The 17650-nt window shown below is 48.7% G+C and overlaps 5 protein-coding genes across 5 annotated transcripts; 3 read left to right on the forward strand and 2 right to left on the reverse strand.

Moving 5' to 3' along the window:
- Positions 1 to 3336: 3336 nt before the first annotated feature.
- Positions 3337 to 3748, forward strand: LACBIDRAFT_310733 (uncharacterized protein; the record flags this gene model as incomplete). Its single annotated transcript, XM_001887669.1, has 3 exons — positions 3337 to 3411; positions 3559 to 3617; positions 3673 to 3748. The coding sequence occupies 3 exons, from the start codon at positions 3337 to 3339 to the stop codon at positions 3746 to 3748; spliced, it is 210 nt and encodes a 69-aa protein (XP_001887704.1).
- A 2219-nt stretch (positions 3749 to 5967) lies between these two features.
- On the forward strand, positions 5968 to 6942 carry LACBIDRAFT_310735 (uncharacterized protein). Its single transcript, XM_001887670.1, has 4 exons — positions 5968 to 6139; positions 6203 to 6330; positions 6381 to 6514; positions 6584 to 6942. Exons 1-4 carry the CDS (start codon positions 6137 to 6139, stop codon positions 6838 to 6840), a joined length of 522 nt encoding a protein of 173 aa, XP_001887705.1. The 5' UTR covers positions 5968 to 6136; the 3' UTR covers positions 6841 to 6942.
- A 245-nt stretch (positions 6943 to 7187) lies between these two features.
- On the reverse strand, positions 7188 to 7792 carry LACBIDRAFT_310736 (uncharacterized protein; the record flags this gene model as incomplete). The annotated part of the gene is made up of 3 exons (XM_001887744.1): positions 7188 to 7482; positions 7531 to 7723; positions 7768 to 7792. The coding sequence occupies 3 exons, from the start codon at positions 7790 to 7792 to the stop codon at positions 7188 to 7190; spliced, it is 513 nt and encodes a 170-aa protein (XP_001887779.1).
- Positions 7793 to 8827: 1035 nt separating this feature from the next.
- Positions 8828 to 10543, forward strand: LACBIDRAFT_310737 (uncharacterized protein; the record flags this gene model as incomplete). The annotated part of the gene is made up of 5 exons (XM_001887671.1): positions 8828 to 8830; positions 8880 to 9055; positions 9112 to 9208; positions 9261 to 9816; positions 9876 to 10543. 5 exons carry the CDS (start codon positions 8828 to 8830, stop codon positions 10541 to 10543), a joined length of 1500 nt encoding a protein of 499 aa, XP_001887706.1.
- Positions 10544 to 11078: 535 nt separating this feature from the next.
- On the reverse strand, positions 11079 to 11772 carry LACBIDRAFT_310738 (uncharacterized protein; the record flags this gene model as incomplete). The annotated part of the gene is made up of 3 exons (XM_001887745.1): positions 11079 to 11276; positions 11334 to 11630; positions 11674 to 11772. The coding sequence occupies 3 exons, from the start codon at positions 11770 to 11772 to the stop codon at positions 11079 to 11081; spliced, it is 594 nt and encodes a 197-aa protein (XP_001887780.1).
- Between the last annotated feature and the right edge of the window lie 5878 nt (positions 11773 to 17650).

A 17650-nucleotide genomic window follows, 5' to 3' on the forward strand; every position in this document is an offset into this window, starting at 1 on the left:
GATGAGGCACTTGGGTTGATGACCCTCTGTTGGCGCCCCGTGGACAGCCACAGCTTCCCGAATCACATTTGACTTGACATAGGATGCCAAGGTGGACGCGGTCTTCCTCTTCTTGGGCGTCTGATCTTTGACGTTGCGTTGAACATCGGGAATATAAGGTTGGTCGTCATGGTCCAGGCGTCGCTTCCGCTGCGTGGGGGTTGATTGCCGTTCTGCCTCCGAGTCGGTCGGAGGATCTTCTGCGTCCACCAGCTGCGTGTGTGTATCTGAGCGTTCAGGAGGCGTCAGCGAACGATTTGACATAGTGAACATCTAAAGTGATAAGCACAAACACAATAGACGCGATGATTGTCAGTCACATAATGTGACATTGTGTGACGGAAGGCGTAACGATCCTTACCTAATACCTGCAACTTATAATTACTTAAAGTCGGCGTGATGTTCTTTCTCTTCTCTTTATGGCGAACGATGCGTCGCAAAACTCACCCATGAACCCGCAACCAGGGGTAGGGGTTTCCGCGGGTAAGGGTACAGGTTTCCGCGGGTTTGGCGGGTCTGACGGGTCTGGCGGATTTGGCAGGACAGGTATATATTATAAATACTACATTTCTTGAGCGCTCTCATATTTACGAGGTCGAGAATGCATGAACATGTAACATCTACGCAAGCCGCAATTTTCTGTGCCCAAGTTGGGATCCTTCACGAATCACGTCCCCATCTCAATATAACAACATTACGACACCTAATTTAGCAGTCACCTGGTACTTTCCACCTCTCGTCAATGGAGTGACCCACTTTCGGGGATGGTGCATATAGAGCTTGAGATGCTTTGAAGATAAAGATTCGACGAAGATGGAGAATTTTGGGCTGGGGATGAGGGTCAACGTATATCTGAGATCGGGATTTGACTAAAATCCTACAATAGGTGGGTTTCACTTGACAGGGGTATTGATGACGGCCAGGCGATGGTGTTCAAGTGGAGGTCCGTTGGCGGGTTTGTAATGGTGATGAACCTGTAAAGTCCAGCGAGGAAAATAGAACAGAAGAGGTGAACGCAGAGAGCACATCGCCGCTCAAACGATCTCCGAGGTGAATATAAATCGGGCATGCGGAAAAATGGGATGCGAAGAAGGATTGAGGAGCAGCACGCGAGGTATGCAGAACCAACGTGGAATAGATGAAATAACGCAAAAGTATGAGCGTGACGTTGGCGACTATAATGAAAAAGATAGAATGGAGGCTCCCGAGGGAGACTCACCTCGAGATGGTATTTCGCCGTTTAGGACACGCACAACCACACCGCAGACGTACTCGAGAGTATCTGTGGCTGTCGTTGACCAAAGGGCTGGCCTCGGATGTTGACACTGCACTTAATGTCAACCTCTCCAAGCACGAAAATGGAGTGCTGTGTTGGAACGTACGACTTGTACGAGCAACTTGCGCTTGTCGTCATAGTTCATCTGAGCGAGGGAGTCGACAGTCTTGCGCAGGGAAGTATCACCTTCGGTGTAGCGCGGCACCCCCAAGTCTTGAAGGAGCAGATTGCAGAGCTAACAGTTAAAGGGGGCACTGTCAGCGCGATACAGCGACAGGAGTTCTGATCGATCACTAACGGCTCGACTGACCGCTGCCTGGCAGGCGACAGGCCCGCGTGAGGCCAAAGGGAGGAGCTGCTGCATGCTTTTGCTTGCCAGTTCTGCGCTGTCTTGGCTGAGGTCTCAATGAATTCACAGCCAAAGCGCCGCGCCATTGCAGCACCTTCCTCCTTTGACACCTCTCGCTCATAGGTCTTGTCACACTTGTTGCCCACAAGAATGAACACGGGGTCAACCCGCTTGACTCGGCACATGGACTGGCGGAAAACCTCAAGCCGATTGAATGTCGACCGAGAGGTGACGGAATAAACTAAGATAAATCCTTGCCCCTCTCTGAACACCCATAAGCTAGGGTAACAAGGCGTACTAATATGACTCACCGGACCCACTGATCACGCAACGTGGCATATTCCTCTGGTGTTTGGTGAGTAATGAGAAGTATCAGGGGCAGAAAGAACGCGCACCCTGTCCAGCGGTGTCAATGACCTCTACAAAACACATCCTATTGTCTACCACCAACTGCTTCCGGTACGCGTCTTCAATCGTGGGATCGTACGTCTACAGATCCATTAGAGAGTATTGGAGAACGATAAGTGAGAGGAGTACCTCTGATGAAAGACAATACTCGGTTGATCGTTGTACAATAGAAATGAGAGGTTAAAAGCTTACCAACGAAAGAGTTGAGGGTAAACTAGGTGAAAAAGCGTTAATTTGCAAGTTCAATCATGTTTATGACAAGGGGTGGGCGCACCTGGACAGCTAGCGCTGTTTTGCCCACACCGCCGTCGCCTAGCACAGCTACTCTCCAGTTGTCCATTCTACAATTGGAGGTGAGTAGCGAGGACAGAATGCAATCGGACGGGGACAAACTTCAAACTTGAAATGGTCAGGGCAATTGTAAACGAGAGTGGGTTGGGGGTTGAAGAGACAAAAATGACGGATTTGTAGGTAGGAGGCCGAAGACGAGAAGAGAGGTGAATGGCAAGGAGGAAAAAAGGCGGGAATCGTCGTCACGGTGCATAGTTTGTGGACAGGTCATAATATTGACAGAGACTGTCAGATCCACCGTCAGATCTTGACAGCGGTTATGTCAGTTACAACCGGCCGGCGTTCAAATAACCGCATTAGAAAACGCAAAGACTCCAAATATGAAGCCCATTCCAACCTCATCTATTGCGTCGCCTTCGGCACCTCAAGCGTAGTGGCTCTCGCGTCCTCTCCTCCAGTCACCTCAGCGACTTCTTCACAATAGACCGCAAACCCGAGGACATCGGCATGGGGAGGAGCACAACGAATTACTCCAACCCTGCACTAACCTTTAAGGGAAAGAACTTGCCTAGCGGCCGTTGGTTTTACCTTCCCTGGGTGGCGGGAACCCATTTAGAGAAAGAATATGAATCCAAGAGGGAAACGTATGTGAAGTTTGGGACAAATAGTAAGGAGGATAGACGTACTATCCACTTCCACACCTTCCCGCTCCCTCTCTACACCGCCTGCTCGACTATCCACCCGTGTTCCCTCAATGATGGAGTCTTTTCCGACGTCTGGTGTTGTCGACATCGAGCTAATGATGCGCAATCACGTTAAGTATTCACGGAACGTCTCATTCCGTTGTAAACAACTTACCACCCTACATCCTACACCTCTGAAGTAGACGTCACGTCTATCGTCGTCCTGCGTGTTGGAAAGTGCCAACGCTGGGCTTTGTGTAGAGCTCAAGTACAAGTCACGATCGTTACACATGTTACTGTTTGCTCACCGTTTGCCAAGACGTCCATCAGCCACAACCTCAAGCTCAACTTTCAACTTTCAAGAGGCCAGTTGGTTCCTATCGGGATTCGTGTACGATTACTTACATTTTGTAGCTCATCATGTCATTCTAGCCGATGTGGACACATTAGTAAGTGAGTGAGTGATTCAAACGCGGGAGTTGCGCGGAAGGACGCTAACGAACCTTCTACAGTCTCATCGACGGCCAAGGCGATCATTGCGTGGGAGACACGACGAAAGAGCTGGGATCAGGTGAGTTAATGCTGTGTACTCGAGGGGATGTGAACGACTGACATACTTTTTGCAGAACCAACTTTTTATTCATGACCCTCGCAACGCCTATCCCGCTCATTTTAGCCAATCACCCTGCAGGAAAGGAATAGAAGCAAAGGTAAGCGAACGTTGTCCACGACGAAATCGACGTTGACATACCCGGTCACCGTCTAGCGTTGGAAAGTCTTAAAAAGTCAATAAGCAACGTCAAAATCAACAACTGCAAACCACGACGACTACAGACCACGACGAGCGGACGGCTTACTGGAGAATAACGACGACGAACAAGAGGTCGACGACGAGAGGGGAATGGGGATCGACAATTGACAATGAAAGGAGGAGAGAGTGGAGGTAGGATATGAGAGCGTATGTAGGTGGGCGCTAGCGCTGTTGAAAAATTATGGGACTGACCGCCCCATCTTTATAGCCTTTCTGCCTTTAGCCTTTCTGCCTTGGCAGTAACCAGCCGAGTTGTAGCTGACGTGACGCAGAAATTTTATGGAGGTAGGGTTTCGTATTGTGCATTGTGCAGGGTTCGGAACCGGGGAGGACGGAGGAAATGAGCTTTGCATTGGTTTCGTACGTATCCATTCCTTTGGTTTATTTAATCAACTTCGGCTTCGTTAAATGTACTTTTTATTAGGCGGCACTCGAAATACATTCAACTCATCCCGAGAGAACAACCGACCAACGCACAACGGCAGAACTCTGCACGGCTCCCGTTCGCGAAAGCCTTGCGACGCTGCGAGAAAGATACAAGCCAAGTCGTTTCAAATCAAAGTACGTACAGCCATCAGACCCTTGATGAATATCTTTCTGACAGTTTAATGTTCAGAACGCCGTTTTTTAATTCGGAATCGGGAGAGGAGAAGGAGGACACATTCAGCGGTCATCTAAACTCGAATGAAACTATGTGCTTTGGTCCTTCCTGTACAGGTAAGTGTATTATGATTCTACCACATGAATAAACAAGTTTCAGATTTTTCTCTATCACAGAACCACGAAATCGTATTATTGAAGGGTTCGGACAGTAAGCGCGAACGCCAGCTCACAAATTTCTTACAGCAAAACTGATGAACTCACAAGTGCAGTGACGTCGGGAATACTACCCGAACAAGACTCTGACACGTCAAGATGGAATATACCTCTGCGTTTCAAGCACGATGAAGAATCGGGGGAGGAGGAGTATATCCTCACATATTGTTCGAAATATACGTCCCCTACGCTTTGTCAACGTTTCGAATCGTTGATACTATAGAGGATCTAGGTAAAGAATGTGACATATTCTTGCACACGTCTCCCCACGTCTGGCATGCTGCGAATGGAGGAATGTGAGGAATGGTACGAAATATGGGAAACGACACGCCGGCTATAATCTTTCACTAACGGAAATTACATACCCAGGCACACAGATGGTAGTGTCCTAAAGAAGACCCTGATGTGTAAAAGTGCCAATGCGTTTCGAGCGCGATGGATCTGGAATTGAGGGAGGAGTAGGGGGCTACCATTCTTTTTCTAAATGTATGTACGTCCGCGTGTTCCGCTGTGATCATTTGTAGTTGAGAAGCGTTGAATACTACATTTAGGAATAGATATGTGAGTTGCCCATGGACAAAAACGATAATCTGCGAATGGAGGAAGTTAGGGAGTGGTAGGTAGTATGATGCGCGCTGTGGCACGCTAGTATCTTCCACTGACAAAAGTTCTGGAAATTCAGAGGTACAAACTTGGCGGGGTCCTGAAGGGGACAATTACGTGTAGAACTGTCAGCTTTACCAAGGTTTTTCAAGCGAGATCCTGAACATAGAATTGGGGGGGGGGGGTCGCAATGTTGCAAAATTATTGACTTTGGGGAACTTGCATCACGGCCGCCTCAATAAGTGGTGTATAAAAATTTCCAATAGTTGTAATACATATGAGACGTACGCCAGAAATATTTTCCGACACGATAGCGGTGATGGTGGAGTGTAAGGACAGCGTGAAAACCTCTGTAATTGTTGGGTGAACACAAATAGAACTATCACGTGTAAAGTCACGTGAAGGTTCATTTCCAACGTTTTGGATCTCTCAACAGATCTCAAGCTTGGGAAGGGTTCAATGTAATTGGGGCGCGTAAAAAATTGAACGCTTCGAAGTAGCCGGAATGAGTGCAGATGACGTCAATCGTTCACCAGGGATAGCCGGAACGCATCCCAATGATGTCATTCTTCCCGAACGTGCGTATTTGGACACGTTTGCGTCAGATAGCCGGAGGACAGGCTGTCGGAGTTTCAACCGACTTGGTTAGTTCAGTAACTAACCACTCCGCGCCGCCCAAGTGCTTGAACATCGACAAGGGCTTCTTCCCGCCAACGTAACCAAGGGTGCAAGAGGAAAAGTGACGAAGCAGCTAGAACACAAGCATCTAGGTGAGTATCGTGCGCACGAGGAGCACTGACATACTTTTTCCCGAGGACAGGTGGGCGTTTCGTACCGCCTTCTCCATCATTACCTTACGGATGGTACGTCCCCCCCTCCCTTTTCCGTCTTCCCCCTCCATCTTCAACGCAGCTAAATCAACACAGACGACCTCGAAGACCGCCTCCACACTGTCAGCATATCAGAGTCCAAATATAAGATGGAAGCGACTGCTGGGAGGGGTAGCGGTATGGAGTGAAGGATTGCGGATGTTGGTGTGGCCAAGGGGAGACAGGTGCGCGAAAAAACACGTATCCAATATACGACGTCCAACGAAACACTTAGACGTGCAGCATCCGGCTGCTTACAATTTAAACAGCTCCAGCTCAAAGCTCTTCTGTCACAGATCCCGTTTCCAGCTTTGACGATTGTTGGTATGCGGTTACAGTTGGCCGGATTCCAGGTGTCTATAGAGGGGCGTGCGTAGTGTTCAATTTTTTATTAGAATGTGTACTGTCTGACTCGATCATGCACAGTCACCACCTGAGCGGGAATTCAACAGGCACCCCAGGGAGTACTGTTCAACGTTTCGCTGACAAGCTCATCCAGCGCAAGGGCGTCTTTTCCTCCCTTGCCAGTGGAGGGGAGTGGGTCGGGGAGTGGTAATTATTCGATCTCTGCTGGATTGTTCTCCATCTTTATGGTTTATTATCTTCGTTTTCCTTGCCATTTTTTTTCATCTTCGTTCACACACCTTCGTTATCCCCCTTTGACATTATCCGCGGTTCATTTGCGACGAACCTGATTGCATTATTCCTTCCTTGGACAAGCTTACCTTACGCATATTACCCCAACTTCAGTAAAATATAGTATGCAACGTACTTACGGAATATAACGATTTTATGACGTGTACACACTGGCAGTGGAACCTTAGGACTATATACTGACTGGCATTACAGGAGCTACGTGCTCGCCTTCAATCGTCCAACAACGCTTTACTTTCCACGATACCGTGGAGTCAGGTAAGCACTGAATTTAATGTCGTCCTCCCTGTTATTCCATCAGAGAGAAAACGTGCTAAGAGTTAATGGGAAATAACATACGTCGTGTTGAAGAGCTCCATATCGGTTTTCCTGAATATGTTCGAGAACATTAAATACAACTCGGCCCACGCGAGGTGTGAAACAATGTCAAAAAGGCGAAATGGCATACATTCATGCAGGTGCCCAGATAGCTTTTATGTTCTTTGCAGACAGTGCGAGCGATAGACGGCCAAGGCGTCTTGAGGACAAGAACACCTTCAACATTATTACCTTCCAATTCATTGCCCGTAACGGGATCAAGAATGGCAGGCTCAATACCGAAGAAGGGGATAATTGCGGAGCCGGGGAGTGTCTCGATAACACCAGGGAACGGTGTAATGACGATCGACCCAGTCTCTGTTTGCCTGTGAGCGTTCAGCATCAGTGGACACCACGGAATATGTACAACTCACCAGAAGGTATCCGCAATGGCGCACTGAGTCTTACCAACACGTTCGTTATACCAATTCGACGCCTCTGGGTCGATAGGCTCGCCCACGCTGCTAAGGACGCACAGGCTGCTGAGGTCATGGTTCTCGACGTGGTGAGCACCGTGGTAGTGACTCCGTTGGCGAGAGGGCCGTACACAATATATCTGGATGTCATCTGAGAATTGCGAGTGATTGAGGAAAATATAACGTATGTGTGACCAGTGATCCAACCGACGTCAGCCATTTGTTATCGGGGAAGACATCAAAGATGTATTTGACAGCGAGGGCTGTGCAAACTTAAGGTACTCTCCTGCGGCGCGGACGACACTATGTAGATCCGGACGTCTAACACATCAGCAAAACGTCCGATTGAACTTTGGGCAACTTTCGCAACTTTGCAAAGTTGTAAAGTTGCGAAAGTTGCCAGAGTTCGACAACTTTGGAAAGTAAGGTACAAGAACTTTCAAAGTTGCTGAACAACTTTCAAAGTTGCTGAACCACTTTCCAAAGTTGAAAAACATCTTTCGGCAGCACTTTGGTATCCATCTTTCACTTTGGTAGTACAACTTTGATTCACTTATTTGTAAACTTTCGGTACTTCAGTGGGGCATAAAATAAAATTGTATTCAATCCGAATCAGATACAAATGAATACTCGGGGATACTATCCTCTACAAGGTCTGAACTGGCGAATGACGATGCTGATTGGGATCGTTTCCGCTTGCGGCTGTTGCTGAGAAACGCCGTGGCAGCCGCAAAAATCTCCGCCCAGTGCTTGTCCGTGAGGTCCTTGGCCGATTTGAGGAACCGCGAGGCGCGGGGGTCGATCTTCATGAACGTCTTCCCGGAGGGACCAGTCCCTTTTGTCTCCTTCACCGTGCGGTCTCCGTAGTTGTCGGATGAGAAGTAACCGGCACTTGCTGTGCCACTGCTGTCGCGTGTCCCCGTTTGCCAGGACCTAAGTACATGTTCAACCTGAGAGAAAAGATGTCAGTGTTGGCGCGGTAGGCTGATGATGTTGTACTTACGGCTTGTAAGGAGAGAATTATGGCACTGACAGGTTTGTTGTCCTCGTTGAGCTGAGATTGTATGTCGTCGCCGTACTCAATAAAATGGGCGTGCGCGAGGGTGTACATGATCAACGGGTTTTGAAACATACCCTTCAAAATCGTGTAAGTAGATAGGAGGTAAAATGGCATGGACAAGTGTACCTTTTTCCGAACTTTGAGGCAGTGGGAAAGAAGTCCCTTTGGGATGACTACGGAATAATTTCTGATATCATGGTATGTTGTTTCTTTCTTCTATCAACTCTAAATCTAACATTTTATTGAGCCTTTCACTCATGGATTTCCGAGAGCGGATATCCATGAGCTTTTGTCTCCTGATCTTCTACACCAGATCATCAAAGGTACCTTCAAGGATCACCTCGTCACTTGGGTCACGGAATACATCGAGGCGACTTATTCACCTGCGGAGGCAAGACAAATTTTAGCCGACATCGACCGCCGGTAAGTCATTCTGTTTTATCTTTCGGTAACCATCTCTTACCTCCATATAAACTCAGGATTGCTACTGCTCCTCCGTTCCCGGGCCTTCGACGCTTTCCAGAGGGTCGTGGCTTTAAACAGTGGACGGGAGATGATTCCAAGGCTCTCATGAAGGTATTTTTTGATCTCCTCCGTCTCTTACGCTATTGACTTATTCCCTCGGCAGGTCTACCTCCCCGCTATCATGGGTCATGTTCCGCCTCAAATGGTCCGTGCAATCAGCGCGTTCATGGAGTTTTGTTATTTAGTACGCCGCTCCGTTATCGATGACGATGATCTCATCGCCATTGACAATGCTGTGGCCGACTTCCACCGTGAGCGCGTTGCATTCAATGCCATTCGCCCGGACGGGTACTCCTTACCCCGCCAACACTCCATCGTTCATTACAAGTTCTTAATCCAAGAGTTTGGTGCGCCGAACGGCCTTTGTTCATCGATTACCGAATCAAGGCACATTGCAGCTGTCAAGGAGCCGTGGCGTCGTTCGAGCCGTTTTGAGGCACTCGGCCAGATGCTTGTTACTAACCAGCGGCTCGATAAGCTAGCTGCTGCACGTGTCAACTTCCAAGCTAGGGGGATGCTCAATGCCTCCATGTTTAGTGGACACGACCCACCTGGTCCCCAACTGCCCCCCACCACGCGACCAGAGGTTGAGGAAGATGACGATGGAGGAGCGGTTGATGGTGACATTTTGGGGGAGGTCACTCTCGCGAGAAAGCCACGTACGTTTCTATATCTTTTTCTTTTGTACTTATTGCCTGACCAACCTTTCTACATGTAGTCCCTAGGCTACCACGCGAGGTTACTGCCCTTGCTGATCAACTGGGCACCCCAGAACTTCCAGAGCTTGTCCGACGTTTCTTGTACCAACAGGAAAACCCCGACTCACTTATCCCCCTAGGCCTTGTGCCTCTCGACAACTGCCCATCTCTTTCCCATGTCAAAGTCCGCGTCTACGCCTCCGCTCTCGCCACCTACTTCGCTCCCAGTGACAAGTCTGGCACGCGAGGAATGTTTCGAGAACGTATTCGGGCAGTCAGCTCATGGAGGAAAGGGCCCCCGAGATATGATTGCGCTTTCGTTGAGCAGGACAGCAACCTCGAAGGCTTCCGCGGGCTGCTCGTCGCACGTGTCCGCTCTTTCCTTTCGATCCGGCATCATGGCATTGCGCATCCATGTGCCCTCGTGTCATGGTACTCAGTGATAGGAGATCAGCCCTGTCCCGACACACGGATGTGGAAGGTAAAGCCTGACCTTGATGATCTTGGGAACCCGTTGTTAGATATCGTTCACCTTGATTCCGTTTTGCGCAATGCTCATCTGATGGGTGTTTGTGACGGCGCAACGCGCCTTCCTCACAACTTTAATTTTAATGATAGTTTAGATTCTTTCCAAGCCTTCTACGTAAATAAGTATATAGATTATCATGCTCATGAGATAGCCTTCTAAACTTCTAATTCTATAATTTCTGTCTCTTTTCAAAGTTTCCAAAGTAAACGACGTTCAGAAAGTAGTTCAAAGAATAACTTCTAATTTTATAATTTTTGTCTCTTTTCAAAGTTTCAACTCCAAAGTAAAAGATGTTCAGAAAGTAGATCAAAGAATAGAAATCAAAGTCAAAGATGTATTCCTGAAGTGAAAGTTCACGATAAAGTTAAAATAGTTGCTCAAAGTTGCAAACATCAAAGTCTAAGTTACCAAAGTGTAATTGGACGTTTTGCTGATGCAGCAGAAACTATAGGCAGGCTTCGTGTGAAACAAAAAAAAATCTCACATAGAGAATGAACAACAGGTCCTCAGGCGCCATAATCTCAGATGGGCCCTGCAGAACGTGGGGTCAGGTTAATCCCTTGAACAATGGGTGAAGCAGGATGTACCTATCTCTATTATTCTTACACAGGATGGGCGAGCGACTGAGTAATGTAAATAGGATAAAATATGTGTATTACAAGAGTCAATATGTAAGATCCCTTGATAATGTAACCTACAGCCAAATAAAATCTAGTACCTGACCGACACTGAGGGATAGGATGTCAGCAGGGATTGGCATGTTGATAGAATTGGAGAAAGAGGAATCGGGAAGCATCTCAATGCCTACTTCAAATATGTTACGGTTGTAATACATTCCAAACAGAGGAGAGAACTGAAACTCGCCGAATAGAAGGGGGCGAACGTCATATGTCTTGGGAACAAGGAATCATCAAAAAAAGACGGAAATATGAATGCAAACAGTACTCACTCGCGATTCACTATCCACCTGCTTCTTCCATGCTTTCCTATCGCTGAAAACCTGCCAACGAGTTCTTTCTCTTCGGTATAGATGTTCGAGTAGGAGGGCGAGCGTCGTGACCAAGAGATTTGGTGAATGCGCGACGCAACAAGGTCTCAGCAGCGACTGCAATCGGGACTCAGTTGGTGGAAGCACTCGAGCCATGACACCAATGTGAGCACAGAGATAGAACATTGAAAATATTCGGAGTTGAGGAATATCTGAATCGTCGAAAGGTTCAGCTGGAATGTCCTGCGCATTGGCCTCCTGAAGTCCGGTCACCAATGAGGTTGAATCATAATAGACATACCTGTTTAGATTGTATGTACAAGGTTAACCATCTCCCATAATCCCTTCCACAGTAGCCATAATTCCATGCCGTTGTTTGACGTATGATGTATCGAGCCATTTCGCAGTGATATCTGGATATCAACAGTGGCGTGAATCCCTTTTTGGTGGCGGAGAATGCTGCGCGAGGAGTGGTGGGAAAACATGTTACTGGGGTGGAGATTGTTCGTTGTCGAATTCATCACTAGCTAGTCGCCGTAGTAGAAAGCGAGTGCCCTGACTCTGAGTGCTCTGCGCTCAGCTCTCGCTGTTTGGTAGCGTACATAGGATGTTGTGCAAGAGACGTAGGCGGAGAAAGTGGCTGGTGGGCAATATGTCAACGAAGGGGGTGGAGGTCGTTCGTCATCGGAATGGCGAGCGCAAGCAGCGCCCAGGTGCACGTGTCCGGACACCGGCAACCATCAGCCGGAGCTATTTTTGGAACGACAACATGCGCATAGCGTGCGCAGTGACAGGATCACCCTCAGAGGCCAATTACCCCCAGACAAGTAATTGGCCTCTGAGGCCCCCTGAGGTGTGAACCGATCAACTTGCCGTTTGTTAACAAGCGCAAGGCAGGCCTTGTGCCAAGAAGTTGTTGAGTATTATGATTCGTCCCGCCGCTACCTTACAGGCCCACTCTTTTCACGTGACCTACCGTAGTTCACCGTCGTCCGTTTACTTCAGATCTTGTATCTAACGTACACGGACGACAGGTGAGTAGTATAGTTTTTACTCTAGATCTTGTATCTAACGTACACGGACGACAGTCCGTTTATATACTACACTTTTCAGTGTTCACGTTGGATCCCACTGTCTTGGGAGTTCCTCAAGCCGTCTCTCCCTGCGCCAATCCCAACAGGTTATGGGCCCCGGCCCCAGACATTCTTGAACTCCTCCCAACACACCTCGAAGGCTCCACTCTCACGTGTCGCAGCCCTCTCCTCCAATCCCTCGCTCCGCTCAGTCGTCGCAGCCCGAGATTCACACACCTGTCAGATCGTTATCTGATCTAACCGATCCCTGCCATTATGGACACGGACACCTCGCGCAAGAGCCCGCTTGCAAAGCTCGGCATCATTAGCTATAATGAATGGGAATCCGCGATGTACGGCCGCATGATGTACCTGGGGGTCAGTCGCATTATCAATGGGAAGGAAACCGTGATCTCCGACCCTGGTAGTTCCTCCGACGTCACTTCAGCCAGTATGGCCGCGTACAACGCCTACGCAACACGATGCGAGAAGGCAGCTGGAGAAATCTATCAGTGGTTGGATGAAGCAAACAAGGTGCATGTTCTGTCCATTCGAGAAGACCCGAAAGCGATGTGGGACAAGCTCGCACTCATTCACAATAAATCCGCGCCAAACTCCCGTTTCAACTCTCTCTCCGATCTCTTTTCCATTCGCCTCAAAGAAGACGAAACCCTCACTCAGCTGACTGCTCGTGTTGAAGGGGCTATGCAAACTGTCGTCAATCTTCGCCCCAAAGAACCGCCATACACCCTTTCCTTGCTTGACGAAGAACTCGCAATCATGGCCATGATACGCGCTCTTCCTCGCGAGGACTACAACCCCTTCATATCCTCTGTCCTACTCTTATCGACTCTCACGAAGGACGCCGTCTTGGAAGCCTTTCGCGTTGAAGAGACTCAACGTCGAGGCACCCAGGCTGAGATCGAGGCCGCCGCTGTCATTGCTGCTGCCGCTGCCGCTCGAGACATCAAATGTCATTGGTGTGGTGGTCCGCACATGCAACGTGAATGCGCTAGCTATATCGAGGCTCGCAGCAGTGCTCAGAAATTGCCTGCATCTGGGGGGAAGAAGAAGAATCGTGGAGGACGTGGAGCTGGACGTGGCGCAAACCGGGACTCGGCCAATGCCTCCAAGGTCGAAGAGGGCTGTGATGGTGTTTCTGTCAAGGCCGAATCCGCTGTTTGTATCTCTGCTAGCACCAAGGCCTCAGCTGACACACATTGGAATGCAGACTCTGGCGCCACAGCGCATATGACACCTCATCGCAATTGGATTTCGAGCGACTTCAAACCTTGGCGTGTTCCAGTCCACATCGCAAATGGGCATATTGTTTATTCAACTGGGAAGGGATCAGTACATTTCCGGCCTTCAGGTCGACAGTCAAATGGAAGGGCATTGGAGGATCTTATCATCACAGATGTACTTCATGTACCAGATCTTGCCAATAATCTCTTATCTGTTCTTACCCTCACGACGAAGCGAGCATTCACTGTCGTGATCCGCGGCTCCAAATTGTCTTTCATTCGGAAACACAAAACTCTTTTCACTGCAACCGTCGACTCATCAACAACGGCTTATCTTGATGGAACAGTCGTTGTCCCCAACATTTCATCCAATATTTCTGCCGTTCGTGGAGCAGTCATTGACCGCAACCTTCTTCATAAACGCCTATGCCATCTTGGCCACGATCGCCTTGAAAGGTTCATTGACGAAGATTTAGCATCAGATACTGTCCTCACATCAGATGCTCCTCTTGACAACATCTGTGAATCATGTATCGCTGGAAAGCAACACCGGCACCCATTCCCTCATACCGCTGATAGAGCGACTGGTGCTCTAGATCGCATTTTTAGTGATGTTCACGGTCCCATGAGTGTACGGAACCGCTCTGGGAAACGTTATTGGGTCACATTTATTGATGACGCATTCCGTTGGATGGAAGTCTATGATATAGCCAAGAAAAGCGATGTTTTTGGAGCATTCAAACTCTTCAAGGCTCTTGTCGAAAAGCAGACTGGCCGGAAAATCAAATGTTTCCATGTTGATCAAGGGGGCGAGTTTACACTCAAGGAATTCGTCGACTTTCTTATGGCAGAGGGCATTCGAATCAAGTTTACGACGCGTGCTACTCCACAGCAAAATGGAGTTGTTGAACGGAATAATCGGACCACAGCTGAAGCACTCACCTCAATGCTTAATGAAGCAAACCTCCCGATGAGCTTCTGGGGTGATGCTCTCAATGTATTCCGCCATGTACACAACCGTTCTCCGACAGCTGCTCTTCCAAAAGGTTCTACACCTTACAGTGGTTTCAAGGGCAGAAAACCTCGCTGTGGCCATCTTCGTGTTTTTGGCTGCCGTGCGTATGTCCTCATTGGTCGGGATAAGCGCAAGAGCTTGCAAGGTCATACCATCAAAGGTATTTTCATGGATATGGGGATCCTCAGAACCATGCTGGTTGGAGGTTTTATGATCCAGTTTCGAAGAAGACCTACATCTCGCGTGATGTCATATTTGATGAATCCCGATTTCCTGGTACCTCAACCAAATCCTCTTCCTTGAACTCTGATTTTGCTCCACCCCTTGCCAATTTCATGGATCTCCCAGAACATGAAGACCCGTTTGATGAAGATGATCCTGTTTTCCCTCCTGCTTTAGAGGCACCTTCTAACGATTTGCCTCCTTTGGTGGGAGCCGATTTGCCTCCTTTGGTGGGAGCTGATTCTCCTCCACCTGCACGTCGTCGCCGTGAACATGCTCTCCCCCCTCCTCCTTTTGAGCTCCCTACTGGCCCTCGCACTCGCAAGCCTGTCCAGAAATATGACGACTATTATTCCTCAATCCAACGTCAAGCGGATGCAAAAGCTGATGCTAAGAGACTACGTAATCTTGTGCCTGACATCCCTGCTCCAGCCCTTCCCATCCCAGTGAATGACAACACTGACAAGCTGCTTTGGGATGCATCTCTTGGCCCTGCTGATGAATTTGGCGAACAGGAGGTGAATTTTAACCTCGATCTTGTGTCTGATGAAGCTCTCATGATGGCTGGACGTACGTTCGTCGAGAATGGAACCGATTCGGGGGGATACAGTGCTTTTTCCGCGACATTGCAATCGTCTACCTGCGCAATGAAAGTTGGCGCCCATGACACCAATCCACGTAACTATCGAGAGGCCATGGGAAGTGATCACTCCGAGGAGTGGTACACTGCAATGTGTCTGGAGATGAACGCAATTGAGAGGAATGGCACCTGGCGCGTTGTATATCTTCCTGCAGGAAAGAAGTCAATTGGCTCACGTTGGGTGTTCAAGGTTAAACACCTTCCAGATGGCTGCCTCGATAAGTTCAAAGCGCGTGTGGTCGCCCAAGGCTATAGTCAACGCCCTGGTGTCGACTTTGACGAAACCTTTGCACCAACAGCACGCTGGAATGCTATCCGCACTATTCTTGCTCTTGCAGCAGTCGAGGATATGCACCTAGAGTCGGTTGACATTCGCGCCGCATTTCTGCATGGTGTTATGCCTGAAGAAATGGAGATTTATATGAATCTCCCTGACGGATTTCCTGCACATCCTGCACCTGATATCATCAAACAACCTGGAGATGGACGACCAGTCGCTCGCCTTTTAAAGGGTCTTTACGGTCTCAAGCAGGGCGCATATCTTTGGCATAAGCGGATGAACGAGGTCTTCATCAAGATCGGTTTTGTGCGTGTGGTCTCAGATCCTTGCGTATATGTCTACCTACGTGATAAGGTCCGCATCATTATCCCTGTCCATGTCGACGACATGACAATTGCATCAGCATCACGACCGGCCATCCTCAAGGTCATTGATCAACTTCGCGAGTACTTTGATCTCAACCATCTTGGACCAGCAGTCGGCCTTCTTGGTGTGCGTCTCACCCGTGATCGCCCTAACCGCAAACTCTGGATTGACCAGCGTGCTTACGCTGTTGACCTTCTTTCACGCTTCAACATGCTCGACGCCAATCCGGTAACTACTCCCATGGACCCTAACATAAAGCTCAGAAAGTCCCAGTCCCCACAAACATCACAGGAGGTCGAAGAAATGAGCCGAATACCTTATATTCAAGCTACAGGAGGCTTGCTCTACCTGGCTCTCGCAACACGTCCTGACATCGTGTATTCGGTGGGAGTTCTATGTCGTTTTAACTCCAATCCCGGGCTTGACCATTGGAAGGCTGTTAAACACCTTCTCCGCTACATACGTGGGACCTTGGATTATCGGATTGAGTACTCCGCCATTGCCTCGACACCTGCACCAACGTTTTTCAAAGCATTTTCTGACGCTGATCACGGCGGTAATCTTGACAACGGCCGATCTACTACTGGGATGCTACTTATGGTTGCTGGTGGTGCTGTTAGCTGGAGCAGCAAGATCCAAACCATTGTTGCTAACTCCACAACCGAGGCCGAGTTTATTGCTGCCAGTGAAACTGGACGAGAGCTTTGCTGGATGCGAAATTTCCTTGATGAAATTGGTACGACACAAGTTGGTCCCTCGGATCTCAAAATGGACAACAATTCTGCAATCTCCGTCTCAAAGCAGCCTGAGCATATGGGAAGGCTCAAGCACCTCGACCGCCATTGGTTTTGGTTGCGACAGGCTGTTTACGATAGGAAAATCATTCCCTCTTACATCCCTACTGCTGAGATGGCAGCAGATATTCTCACCAAGGCACTAACTCGAGACCTTGTCGAGAAGTTCAGGCGCATGATGGGGGTTGTTGGGGAGTGGTCCAAGGAGCCACTGCAGTGATATTGTCCGGGACATCATCAGGTGGGAGTGTTGAGTATTATGATTCGTCCCGCCGCTACCTTACAGGCCCACTCTTTTCACGTGACCTACCGTAGTTCACCGTCGTCCGTTTACTTCAGATCTTGTATCTAACGTACACGGACGACAGGTGAGTAGTATAGTTTTTACTCTAGATCTTGTATCTAACGTACACGGACGACAGTCCGTTTATATACTACACTTTTCAGTGTTCACGTTGGATCCCACTGTCTTGGGAGTTCCTCAAGCCGTCTCTCCCTGCGCCAATCCCAACAGAAGTGACCAATAAAGGTCAAGCTCGATTACTTATACGTGAGGGTTCCAAATGAAGTCACTTGTACCTCAGCCTGAACTTTTCTTATCCTTTTTTGCTTTCAAGGCGTCTTTGGGGCGTCTTCTCCTGACT

This window comes from Laccaria bicolor, genomic scaffold (assembly GCF_000143565.1).
Source record: "Laccaria bicolor S238N-H82 LACBIscaffold_47 genomic scaffold, whole genome shotgun sequence".
NCBI lineage: Eukaryota > Fungi > Basidiomycota > Agaricomycetes > Agaricales > Hydnangiaceae > Laccaria > Laccaria bicolor.